The following is a 12,116-nucleotide window of genomic DNA, read 5'->3' on the forward strand; positions in this document are numbered from 1 at the left end:
TCAGGGGAAGAAAGCCCACCGGCCCGTCTTGGCCCCATTGCCGAGAATTAGCCACGGAAAGCAAAAGCGTCCGGCCCTCGCCGCGGCCACGCCTCGCTGCGGCCACCCCTCGCTGCCCCGGGTCCGCGGCTTCCTTCGCTTCAGCGGGCAGCAGCTCCCCCCAGCCCCACCTCATCCAGCCCCGCCGGCCGGGCCCAGCCGGCCCTGCCTGCAAGTCCGGGAGAGACAGTCCAGCTGGCCCCCGACCAGCCGCTGCCGCGTCATTCACCACGGCTGGAAAGTTCTGCAGAAACAGAGCGACCTCCCGCGGGGGACAGCCGCTCTCTACTCCGAGGGCCTGGCCGGCCTTGCGGCCCTGCTGCCCGTGCTCCCACCGGCCACCTGTGCCCCGTGCAGGGAGCGCCCCCACACAGGCCGGGCCGCTCTGGCCTTGCCGGGGACACACCAGGCTCCCAGCACACATCCTTTCGAGGGGAGGCGCCATCCCATCAGCAGACAGGGGCGGGTGAGGGCGGGAGCTGCCTCCAGGAAACCTATGCCGCCCCTTTCCTTCAAAACATCAGCTGCGAATGGGGAATGCTGCTGGCTCCCTGCGCTCCAGAGGGACTCGGCGCCAGGAGACACAGCTGGGCCCCAGGACCGTTTTCATCTTCACTTAGAGGAAAGGGGAGCAGGAAGCCGGCCCCGGGGACGGGCGCGCCGCTGCTCAGCGGCTGAGGCCGGGACGGCAGCCTCTGGCCATGACCCTGGCGAAGCTGTCCACAGGCTGGTCTCTTCCGTGCCTGTGACTACTGTGAGCCACACGGGCAGAAGGAAGTCAGTCAACTCTAGAGAAGAAGCAAAAAGAGAGAGAGACGGGCATGTCTGCTGCCCACTGGCATGGAGAAGTGGACACTCCAGCGAAGGGCTGGGTGAGATCCGCCCACAAACCAAACCCAGGACGATCAGCCTCCCCTTGGGCCCGACTGTCCTTGTCCAGGGACCAGACGGCCCCGCGGCGAGAGAGGCCTTTCCGTCTCTCCCCAGAGGGTCACGGCACTGCCGGGCGGCTGCTCGGCCCACCGTCTGCGGGAGCTCCCACTAGGGCGAGGGCACAGGGCGCCGTGGGGGGACCTGGGTACCTGGGCGCCGGGCACCAGGATGCTGTGCTCGCCAGCCTCTCCATGACACTCCCCTGCTGCCCTCCCTCCCCTGCGCCGTGAAATGCAGGGATCGCCGAAGGCTCATTCTTGAGTTTCACTTGGAATTTGTTCTCAACAATGCAATTTGTGCTGGAGAAAGATCCACCCTGCTTTGCAAAGTTGTTACCCATCTTAATGTCCACTAGACGGCAGCAGGGCACAGTGGCCTGAGAAGGACGTCGAGGTGACCCCCCCATACCTGTGTGTATCTTCACTCCTACCAAAGGCAAAATACAGCGCTCTCAGGACCTCCCACCTCAAATCCTGCCTCTTAATGCCAGCTGAGGAGCCCACTTCTTAGCCATCTGTTTGAAGTTCTGACTGGGGTTGACAGTGCAAATCAGCACATCAAACTGCAGATGGACAGAGGCTGGGATCTTGGCCGCTGCATGTGCACCATAGAAAGGCAGCAGGTGAAGTTCAACTCCCATTGTTCAGCTAAGTTTAAATTGTTCAGCTAAGTTTAAATTGTTCAAAAGACACGTATTGTTAAATAGGTGAAAAGACACTTAAAATTGTAAGGTACGTCTCAGACAAAGCACCGATTTGGCAACTGCCTCAGATTGTGCAAACTTCTCTCTCCAGGCGGCGCCAGTCCTGCCCCAGGCCACCCACCCTGCCTCTGCCCAGCCCTGCCCCGCGGTCCCTGGTCTGCAGAGCTGAGACTAGCACCAGGGCGCAGGGACAAGACACCTGCTGCATCGCTGCTGGATCTGGGTGGGAGGCTGCACCCAAGGGCCCCGACACACGGCACAGCCTGCCCTTCTCCACCATGCCCTGGCATCATGAGCTACGGGCACTTTTAAGACATCGTTTTGTAAAGCAGCCAGCAGACTACCTCGGAGGAGCACAGACATTGGCCAGGCAAAGTCAGTGAATCACAAATAATACGTTTTATCTTTTTCTTACAAGCGAGCATTTAAGGTGTGAACAACTGGCTGGACAGTGCTGATCCCCGCGGGTAACTGTTTGCAACTGGGATTGTTTTGATTCAACTTCGTATTTGATTGCTCATTTAAAGGGTTTCTGAAGATACCAGCATCCCATAAGGTAGTGGAGATCTTGAAATTGCTTACTCTGAAAGAACGCCTGATTTAAAACACCCCACTCGCCCATGTCCCCCTGGCAGCGACGTAGTACGTTCTCTCTCGGGGAGAAGAGTAGAGACTTAAAGTCAGTCAGCACCAAAGCGCATCTCCACACATCCCGATACACCGTTTCCTCTTTTTTTAATCTTCACGTTAGAAATTCAGGCCAGTCAAATTAATCATGTTTCAGATAGTCTAGAGTCATCAAACACACACACACAGGGACACACACACAGGGACACAGACAGTGTAGATAACACTGGAGAACTGAATGTGGTGAGTGGATTGTGTCAGCACTGGGGGGCCCGACGGGTGGGCCGGGGTCTCCGTCTTGCTTCCTACAGCTCCCCAGACTAACTTACCACAATTACCTCAAAATAAAAAGTTAAAGAAGCAAGAAAGAGAACACGTTACACTGCTATTTAGTGTGTTAAGTACCCAGACACGTCCGGACTCCAGGCACACACGTGTGTGTCTGTGCAGAAAGAGCAGGTGTATTCCCTGCACACGTGATCCTGCCCTGGATCCCTGGCAGGAGCCCCGAGAACGGACCCCGCGGACGGTTTCCGAAGAGGAAAACCAGCCAAGCGGGCAGACACGTGTGTGCTTCCCACAGCACGCCGTTCTGTGCTCTGGAATGTTCCGCTGCTGGCATTACTCCTTCGAAAAAGAATTTGCTCCGAGTGAGGACAAAGTGGACACTTGAAACACAAACCAAGAGAAACAAGGCAAACACGAACGCAGCTCGGCCCCGCGAAGCTGTGCGGCCAGCGCGAGCACCCCAGGCGCAGGCGGCAGGAGCCCCGGGGAGGACTCACGGCTGGAGATGCAGTAGGACAGGCGGCAGTTGATCCTCCGGAAGAGCTGCTTGTTGATGGGCCACAGCACGAGCGTGAGGAACTGGATGGTGTTGACGATGAGCCCCGAGGCGATGAACACGTAGCAGAAGACGAGATGGCACAGGAACTGCGACTTGAGCAGCCCGACCAGGTCCATGGCGCTGCTGCTTTTATGCGAAAAACAAACACCCGCGTGGAGTATCTGCAGGGGAGCAGGCCCAGCACTCGGGGAAGAGTCTGAAACACAAACCAGCGTCCAAAGTGAGTGAGCCTCCGCCTGATAGTCAGCCAAACACTGCCCTCAGAGAAACTCCTACACCCCGAGAGCAAACGCTCCACTCACTTTTGTTTAGCAAACATTCTGATTGCGTTTCCTCGGGTTGGGCCCAGCTTTGTATGCATAGCCCTTTAGAAAGTGGAGGCCCTAAAGTCTCCTCCCACCCCGGGAAGGGGGCCCCTTGCTGCAGGGGAAGGAACGGGAGCACAGAGGCTGGCGGGGAGGCCACCGCCTGGGTGTGGGTGCCCTGCACGGCTCCCTCCAGGCCGCTGCTCTGACCGCCCCCTCCCAGCTCTCGGGGTTCTGCCTCCCTCCTGCGGGCTCCTAGCCCCTCCATGCCTCACGCGCTCCAGATCCCAGCTCAAGCCTCCTGCTTCTGGCAAGACCTCCCGAACCGGCGCCCACTCTGGGGACTCTGGGGGTGGCCCCTGGGGCGCTGCTCCCCACCCAGCACCTGCCCGGTGGCCTTTTGCACCCGCTGTGGGTTCCCATTCACCGTCCCCCCCGGGGGGCACTTCTCTAGGGTGCAGACTCGGTCACGTGGAAGCTCATCCCCTCCTTTTTTTCCAATAATTGTGTAATAATTTACTGACGGCAGATGTGGGCTGAGCTTTGAGATCTCAGTAAACACAGGAGAACAGCGAGGAAGGCAAGAGACCCCCCAACGCACACACAAGTGCTAACATCGGAAACCGGAAACACACACAGCCCGGACTCCCCTGGGCCCTTCTCCCCTGAAATGAGATGAGGAAACGACTTTCCAATCTGGCAGGAGGAGCCTTGGAGGACCCGAGGGGCAGCAGGAGGCGGGTCTCCGGGAGGCAGAGGATCAAGAACCCAAACCGCAGTGGCCCCCACGCGCTCACGGTGGGGAAATGTGCTCTTTACAGTTTTTTTCAGGGACGCTCTTTTAAAAAAAAACTACTTTTTGAAAAGGCCACATAAGCACTTCAGCATGATTATGCATTATTTCAGATAGCGCAGCGTTCTAAGCCTCACATACCCCAGCAGGTGAGGCGCAGGTTCATTATCACCCCCTTTGCTGACTATGCACATGAGCCGCTCCCGGCCTGGCCGTGGCCTCAAGCTGCCAGAATCAGTGCGTGGCCAGAGGCCGCGGCCCCACCCTGAGCTCCTCTACCACGTGTCTGGGCTGCGTTGCTCACGGGCTGCAAGAAGCAAAGGTGCAGTGGGGGTTTCTCATGGGCTCCAGACTCCCCTCTCCCGAGCACCCCTGAAATCTCCCAACGATGAAATCCAGGGCCACTTCCGTGAGGTTTGTAGTCACAGCCCTGCTCAGCCAGGGTTGGGGGGCCCAGGGGCCCCTGGCTGTGCTGGGGATGGCCTGGGCGGGATGCAGGACGTGGACAGGTCTGTGACCGCCCGGACCCCGGGGAGGAAGGCAGGCCGGGTCCTGGGGGGTTGCCGGGACATTCCTCACAGGAGGCTGGAGGCCTCTTCGGGCTGCTTTCTCCACCGTGGCTCAGCTTAGGGAGACACTCGGGCTGGGCCTACCCAGGCGGCGGTTACACACGTGTCCAGCTGTCAAAGCCCTTGCTCTTCGGCGCACCCCGCCTCTCCCAGGAATCGGCACGCAGCTGGCCGCTTGCCCGACGGCTTGGCTTGCCGGAGCCCGGGAAGTGGGGTGATCTCCAGGCTTACACTCTGGCAGGAATCGCAGCTGATGCTGGAGTATCGTGCACTTGACTCCGTGTCCCTGAATTAACCACCAACAGCCTCCAGACGGTCAGGCCGAGGAACGGACTCTTCCTTGGTGCCTGGGACCTGGTGTTGGAACGTGCCCGACAAGTCCCCGATTACTCAGCACTGAGAAATGGAAGTCAGCTGACCCCAGGATGAGCTCGATCGAATTAAGCCTGCCTCACGCCGGCACCAGCCCAGAGCCGGGCACAGGGAAGGAAACGCTGGGATTTTTTTTCCTTGTAAATGTCAAGGACCACCCTGTCCTCTAGTAACAGACTCGCTGGGCTCACACAAGCCAGGGTCAACACAGCGTCAGTGATGTCTAAGGAGGAGCCACAGCCCGGTGAAGTGGGGGCCATGGTGCAAGGGAGGGTCTCAGACTATGGGGCTTGGGGCAGCCACACCCCCTTCCTAGGCTGTGGGTGGGCGAGTGTGACTTGGGTTCGGCTGCGGGGTTTGAAGCTCTGTTTCCTCTTGGTCACAGATCCTAGGGTGAATGAATGTTTCTGAATCTCAGTTTCTCTGTCTCCAAGAAGGGATAACAGGTCGCGGCCACAATAGCCAGGCTGCGAGGGTGTTACGCCCTCTGCAGTGGACCTTGGAAGAATACTAGGATGTCCTGGGTGAGAAATGTTCACAAAGCAGCACGATCCTGATCTGGGAAATGATGCTCGCACCTGTCCCTGCGTCCACACGAACAGTAGCTAATCTGTGGTGGAAGGATGAGGCCCTTTCCTGTTTCTTCCCCACGATCTAGTGTTCTTTTTTGGCAATGGAGATGCACTCTCCCCCGTTCCTGGGGACAGAGCTGGGGGTGGACCCCCTTCCCAGCCTCCGTCACGGTGAGGAGAGGCCAGAGGTGCCGCACCTGGTGAGGGTGAGGTACCAGCAGGTGCCGTGCTGCTTGCCGCCCTGTGGAGAACGGGCACAGGGCCAGCCAGGGAAAGTGAGCAGGCGGTGGTGACCCCACAGACAAGACAAGCTGAGGTGTGTGATGGCCACCTGGGGGTCAAGCAGTTTGGTCTGTGGGGAGTGGGTGGCCAGGGGGAGAGGCGGGGCAGTGGGCAGAGGCGGGGCTGACCACCGTCTGAAGTGGACACGTGGGTTTGGCCACTCAGAGCCACCAGGAGACCACGCCGGACACAGGCCTCAGCATCCCCATCGTGACACAGCACGTGGCTCCTCCAGGCGGAGCTGGTGAAGCTCAAGTAAAAAGCCTTTGAAACGCCTCATGAGACGCTTGCACCAGGGGCAGCGCAGAAGCAGCGGGACACACAGCCCTGAGGACCCAGCTGTGGACGGGGCAGCGGAGGCAGCCGCTTGGGGTACCTGGGGGGCCAACCTGCACCTCTGGGCTCAGCTTCCCGTCTCACTATCTATCAAGCTCCCGACACGCTCTTTACCTTCCCACAGGTGAAAACATTTCCTCCCCCGTTTGTTTTCATGCACCCTATTCTTTTCTGCTAGTGACTCAGAAACAGGGAGGCACGTGTTCGCGGAACCCACATAGACTCTACCTTCCTGACTCTGCAGTTGTCTCTGCAAAGCGTGCCGGTGAAGGAGCGGGCTTGTGAGTAAGCGAGGGCTCCAGCCGGCAGGAAGATCCTGGTGGCCTCACATTTCTCGCCAGCGACACGAGGTTGCGCGGGCGCAGAGGAGCAGACACGAGCACACGGCAACTGTGCCCGCAGGCCTCCGAGGAAGCCCGGCCTCTGTCACTGCAAAACCAGCAGGTAAAGAAAGACCAGACCCGCCCGGCAAGAGAATTCAGACGGCGTCCTTCCGCCACAGACGCAGGGCGTCAGCGTGAAGCAGGAAAGCAGGTAAGAAACAGGAGCGCCTCAGCAGGCTGGCGGTCTGCCTGTCACTACGCAAACCTCGGAAGAGCTCCAGAAAGCGGGGCCTGGCCACACTCAGCAGGAGACCAACCTGACATCCGCTTGCTCCCGAGCCGTTGTTTGTTTTCACACTCCGGGACGGCACTAGGCTGGGCCAGGTTTCAGAGGAAGCAGAAGGCTTTCTTCGAAAGAGATCAACCGGCAGAACGGTTCACGTGACACCCAGGACCAGGGCGGGATCTTCAGTGCAATCTACACCCTGATGACGCTCTCTTAACCGAAAATGCCAGAACAGCTCACCAAGAGAAGAGGGGAAAGAACTGCCGCTTGAAGTGATGCCGCGTGTCACATTCCAGTCAGAAAGTGATGAGTGGCCCCTTTCAAAAGAGGGCGGGAGACAGGGCTGGGAGCCCCCGTGTGAGAACCACGGCTCACCCAGGGCGTCGGCGCGAAAGCGAAAGCCAAACACCCCTCCAGGAGCGGGTGGCCGGCCTCCGGGCACCCACCACTGGCCGCGGCTCCGAAGGACAGAATTAGCTCTCAGAGGACCCCATGAGCACAAGCTACCCCCTGCATGTTCTGGATGGAGATGGAGAAACAGCCTCCACCTGACACGAGGAGACCGTGAGGGGTCTGGTAGGCACCCGGGCAACGCGGGCAAGCTCCCGAGTTGTGCTCGGTCTGCAGCAAAACGGGCTCCCTTTCATGACGATACTAAGAGATCAAGATCAAGAATGCAGCGTTATATATAACAGTCACAACTCCAGGAAAACACTGGCAGAAGACAGAACCTTCTGGAAGCACAGCACACTCCGGCTGGCCCACCGGCCAGTTCGGGTCTGGGCTGCTCTGCCCCCGCCTCCCATCCTCGGGAAGCAGCTGAGCAGGGGCCCCAGGGCCCCTCGTGAACAGACCATCCGGGTGTATTCCTCACCCAGAAACACCCTCGCCACAAGCCCCCCGGCACTTCTGTGGGGTCTCCCTCGCCTGAGCTCAGGGGGCCCGGCCCAGGTCTCCCCCGGCCCACTCTGCAGAGACGCCCCTCCAGCGGGCGAGGCTGGCCAAGGAGGAGTGGGGAGGACAGCAGCACTGGGCCACATGCCCCCAGGAGAGGACGCAGCCGGTGTGGGGCCCGAGGGAGGGGACTCTGCCCTCTACCCGAGGCCAGGATTCGACTTCAGGCTCGGCGCGAGCAGCCAAACGTGGTCCAAGAGACATTTTAGCATTTGGATTCCTGGCAGTGAGCTGTGCCCCGGGCCCCAGACAAAACAGAAAGTGTTTGGGGCCGACTTGAGCTGTCTCCGGGACCATCGCTAACTGAAATATTCCTCAATTAAAAAAACATCATTGGCTAATGGGTTGGCAGAGCCTTGTAAAATTAGCTTATTTTAAAATTTGATGGAGCAGCCTTTGTCCGGTCCCCCTGTACAGTACATGATGTCCATTAAGGCCAACCGCGCTCCCAAGAAGGCATAAATCACGCTCAGCGGCTTCATTATGCCCCGCGCGGCTCTCCAAAGTCCAATTTTAGGATGATAAAAACCCAAGTCTATGGAAAACGGAGGCCTCTCGGTTCATGGTTCACAGTTGGTTCTTGGGCAGTTTATAAGAGAAAAACAAATTCTAAAGCGCTTTCATATGCAATCCAAGGAAAACAAGACCCAGAGCAAACACCCACGGATAACCCAGGCGCTTCTGCTGCTGTGAGAAAACAGCGCCGCGAGCTGTTCTCGAGGCCTGTGGCAGTTTTAGCATCTACAGGGTTGAAGCATCAGGGTTAAACGCCGGCCTTCTGGAGCAGTAGCGGGTGAGCGGGGTCAGAGGCTGAGTGTTTTACACACATTATCTCGCTCACCGGCACAGAAGCCCACGATGGGAGGCTGCGAGGCCCCCGTGTGACCAGGTGACACAAATGCCAATGGTGAGGGAAGGTCTGAACCCGGGCCCAGGCTCTGCAGCCTGGGCTGCCTGCGGCGGGGCGCACGGCAGGGAGAGCTCCGAGAGAGGAAGACGGCAGCGCAGGCCCGTGTTCCACTCGGCCCATCTCTGAGACTGGGGAGAGTGCACCTTTGAGCTGTTGCCTTCAGCCAGTCAGTCTTGCGTCCAGATAAAACACAGCCACCTCCAAACCCCACACCAGCTCTCCCCACACCACCGGACAGGCGGCTCTGACCTCCCAGGGTCTGCACAGCCGGGAGGAGTCGCTTGGCTCCTTCTGCTTCCAACACCCAAGAGCATGTGAACTATTTTACCATTTATCTGAAAATGATGTCCAGTCGCTGGAATTTTCCCCCCAAATTCTATTAAGTCCTGATGAAAAATGCAGTTTCATGAAACCAAGCACTGACATGTAAGGCAGAACATTACCTTCCTGGTGGGGCCGCAGCCGCACCTCTGCTGTCAGTGAGTCCATTCCAATAGCTGGGCAGCCTCTGGGCCAGAGCAGGGCCTGCCCCTCCCTTCAGTCCCTGCAAGGCCTTCCGCGGGAGGCGGCCTCTGTGGCAAGACACTGGGTTTAAATCCCACTTTACTGGCTGAGTGACCTTGGGCGAGGAACTCACCATCTGTGAGCTGCAGTTCCCGCGTGTGGTCAGTGGAGGTAATGACCTCTGCTCCCCAGAATGCTGTGACCCTCAGAGGCACAGATGTGGAGAGAAGGCCTGGCACGGCCCTCTGCCCACGCTCGGGCTGCGGGGTGCCTCCTCCTCCCTCAGCTGCTCCCTTGCTGCCCCCACACCACCTACCATGTTTGCTCATTACCCTCCGTGGGGGCTCTAATAATCAGTCTCTTCTGTTGTTTTAGTAATCGGTTCAATAAAGTTCCTCGTCTACATACCAGGTGGCCCAGGGATCTCACTTTGGAGCGTCTATGCCCAGAAAGGGAAGCATCAGCTCAAAGAGCTACAGGCTCTGCTGTGTTGATGTGGCATCATTTACAACAAGGGCATTTACATGTCGACCAGCAGAGGACTCAGCGCAAGGTGTGTTCTGTCCACACCGTGGTGTACGTCTTGGCCACCCAGGAAGTTGAAATGCTGCTTCTACAGCACACTGGAAGGACCGCTGGGATCGAGCGTAGTAAAGCAAGTCAGAAACACAGACAAGAATTGGAAGTTTGGGGCTTCCTTGGTGGCACAAGGGGTTAAGCACAGCACTATGAAGCTATTCACAGCCTCTGCAGCATGAGCTCGATCCCCGGCCAGGGAGCTGACCCATATATAGCTCAGCAGACCTCTCCTGTCTTCCCGCTGCTCCCCTCAGCAGTGTGTTTCAGTAGATCTGCCTGTTCTGCTCCCCACACTGTCTCTGGTGAATCCTCTCCCCCCCATACCTCTGGCCTGCACCCCAGTTCTTGTATGCATAAATAAATCTTTAAAAAAAAAAGAACTGGAAGTTTGCATGTGAGCAACGCAAGGAATCACAGCAGGCAGGACAAAGCCCTCATAGACCTGCAGACACAGCAAAGTGGAGTTTCTGAGCTTGGGGCGGGGGACAAAGGGCGTAGCAGAGGACGGTGAAAAGTGTAATCCCTGTAATCAGCCCAACTTTCTGTAAATAAGAAAAGGCCTCATCTGGACACTTTTATCTGACCTCTAGGATGACCCTGAAGCTAAAGTCCTTCCAAAGTCCACCCACTGGTTTAAGTTGAGTGATGGCAAGACTTTGGCTCCAGGTGCTCTCATGACAAGCAACAGCTGTCGTCTCTGTGGACAGGGGTCACATGGAGGGTGACCATCCTACAAAGTCAAAACCCCAAGATCACCCCCACTTTGGGGAGCTGAGGATGCAGTGCTGTCACTATGGATGTGTCAGGGAGAAATGTACCTGCACAGCACAGGTATGCGCCTGCACAGCTCAGGAGTGTGACTGAATAGCTCAGGTGTGTCCCTGCACAGCACAGGTGTGTTCCTGTGTAGCACAGGTGTGTGCCTACATCCAAGGAAGGGCTTGAGGGGCTGCCTGGGGGGTGGGGAACAGGGCTTGGGGGACTGCCTGTGGGGGGAGACCAGGCTGGGAAGGAGGTTGTGGGGGGCCTCCTGTTACTGACGGACATGTGCTCAGGTCACCAGCAAATCATCATCTCACCTAAAACTTTCTTCATAAAATCTGCTCTTTCATATTTCGGTGTGAAATGAAAACAATTAAATGCCTTGAAAATGAAGACATGGCAGAATTCAAAACTTCATTAGGAAAATCCCCTAAGCCCATTTGTCATTTTCATTTTCAACACCCGTGGAGAAAATGGTCACAGCTTGATCTTCCCTGTCCTTGGAGCTTTTTCGCCAGCTGCCCCTCGAGCGTCAGGCCCGGGGCCCCCAGGGAGCAGCCTGGGAACCCACAAGCAGGCCTGGCATGGTTCTCCCAGTGAGGTTCCCACAAGCCTCTGGGCTCAGCTGGCCCCACAGTCCTAGTCCATCTGCATCAGCTCCCTCGGGTGCCAGGGGGCAGCAGGCTGTGGCCAAACCAGCAGCCTAGGGAAGAAGTGACCAGCCCAGAAGGCCCCAGAAGGCTTGTCAGGCAGGCAACCTCACAGATCTGGGGAGAGGTGATGTGAGGTCACCAAAGCCAGAACCACCTCCCAGACCACGACTCCCCCACAGCAGGCAGTGCCTGGGGGGGCTGCGCCCTCGGCAGGGAACTTGCTGGGGCTTGGACCTCCTGGAGAACCTCTGTCAGCGACAGAGAAGGAAACTCAGTGACGGGCAAGCGGCAGCATCAAGGCGAGCCTGACTCCTGGCCACTGTGTCCCTGTCGGCTCGGTCACTTGACCTCTAGAAATGTCAGCTTCCTCACCTACCCACAGGGAACACGACCCCCACCCTGAGCCGAGGAGGTGCCGGGCGTGCGAGGGCTCCCGGCAGGTGCTTGGGCACCTGTGACCACGCCCAATTTTATGGCTCAGCAAACAGGAAACAGGCCACAGGCCTCCTGCCCTGACATGTACAGTGAATATCCTGGGGACGACCCTCCTGGCTCCAGCAGACGGGACAACAAAGTCAGCCCCAAAGCCACCTGCTGCCTAGGCAGGGGGCCGGCGGGTAAAGCCAGACTTTTCACCCCCCACGAGTGACTAGGGAGCCAATGAAGAAGATTCAGCAAGGGGCAGAGCCTTGCAGCTCCCGGTGCCTGGTCAGAACAGAAGGGGTTGGATCCCAGAGCTGCCTCCTCCGCGCACGGAGCCCCGCACA

The 12,116-nt window shown here is 58.2% G+C and overlaps 1 protein-coding gene across 1 annotated transcript in view; it reads right to left on the bottom strand.

The window, feature by feature from the left end:
• The window catches only part of AGPAT4 (1-acylglycerol-3-phosphate O-acyltransferase 4), a 72,294-nt gene that overhangs the window by 37,626 nt on the left and 22,552 nt on the right, over positions 1–12,116 (bottom strand). The window contains exon 2 of the mRNA XM_037520692.2: positions 3,088–3,345. Within this exon, the coding sequence (XP_037376589.1) occupies positions 3,088–3,265 (178 nt within the window). The 5' untranslated portion in view covers positions 3,266–3,345. The remainder of the gene's footprint in view (positions 1–3,087; positions 3,346–12,116) is intronic.

The sequence above is a fragment of the Talpa occidentalis genome, unplaced genomic scaffold (assembly GCF_014898055.3).
Source record: "Talpa occidentalis isolate TD23 unplaced genomic scaffold, MPIMG_talOcc4v2.1 talOcc4.2, whole genome shotgun sequence".
Taxonomy (NCBI): Eukaryota; Metazoa; Chordata; class Mammalia; order Eulipotyphla; family Talpidae; genus Talpa; species Talpa occidentalis.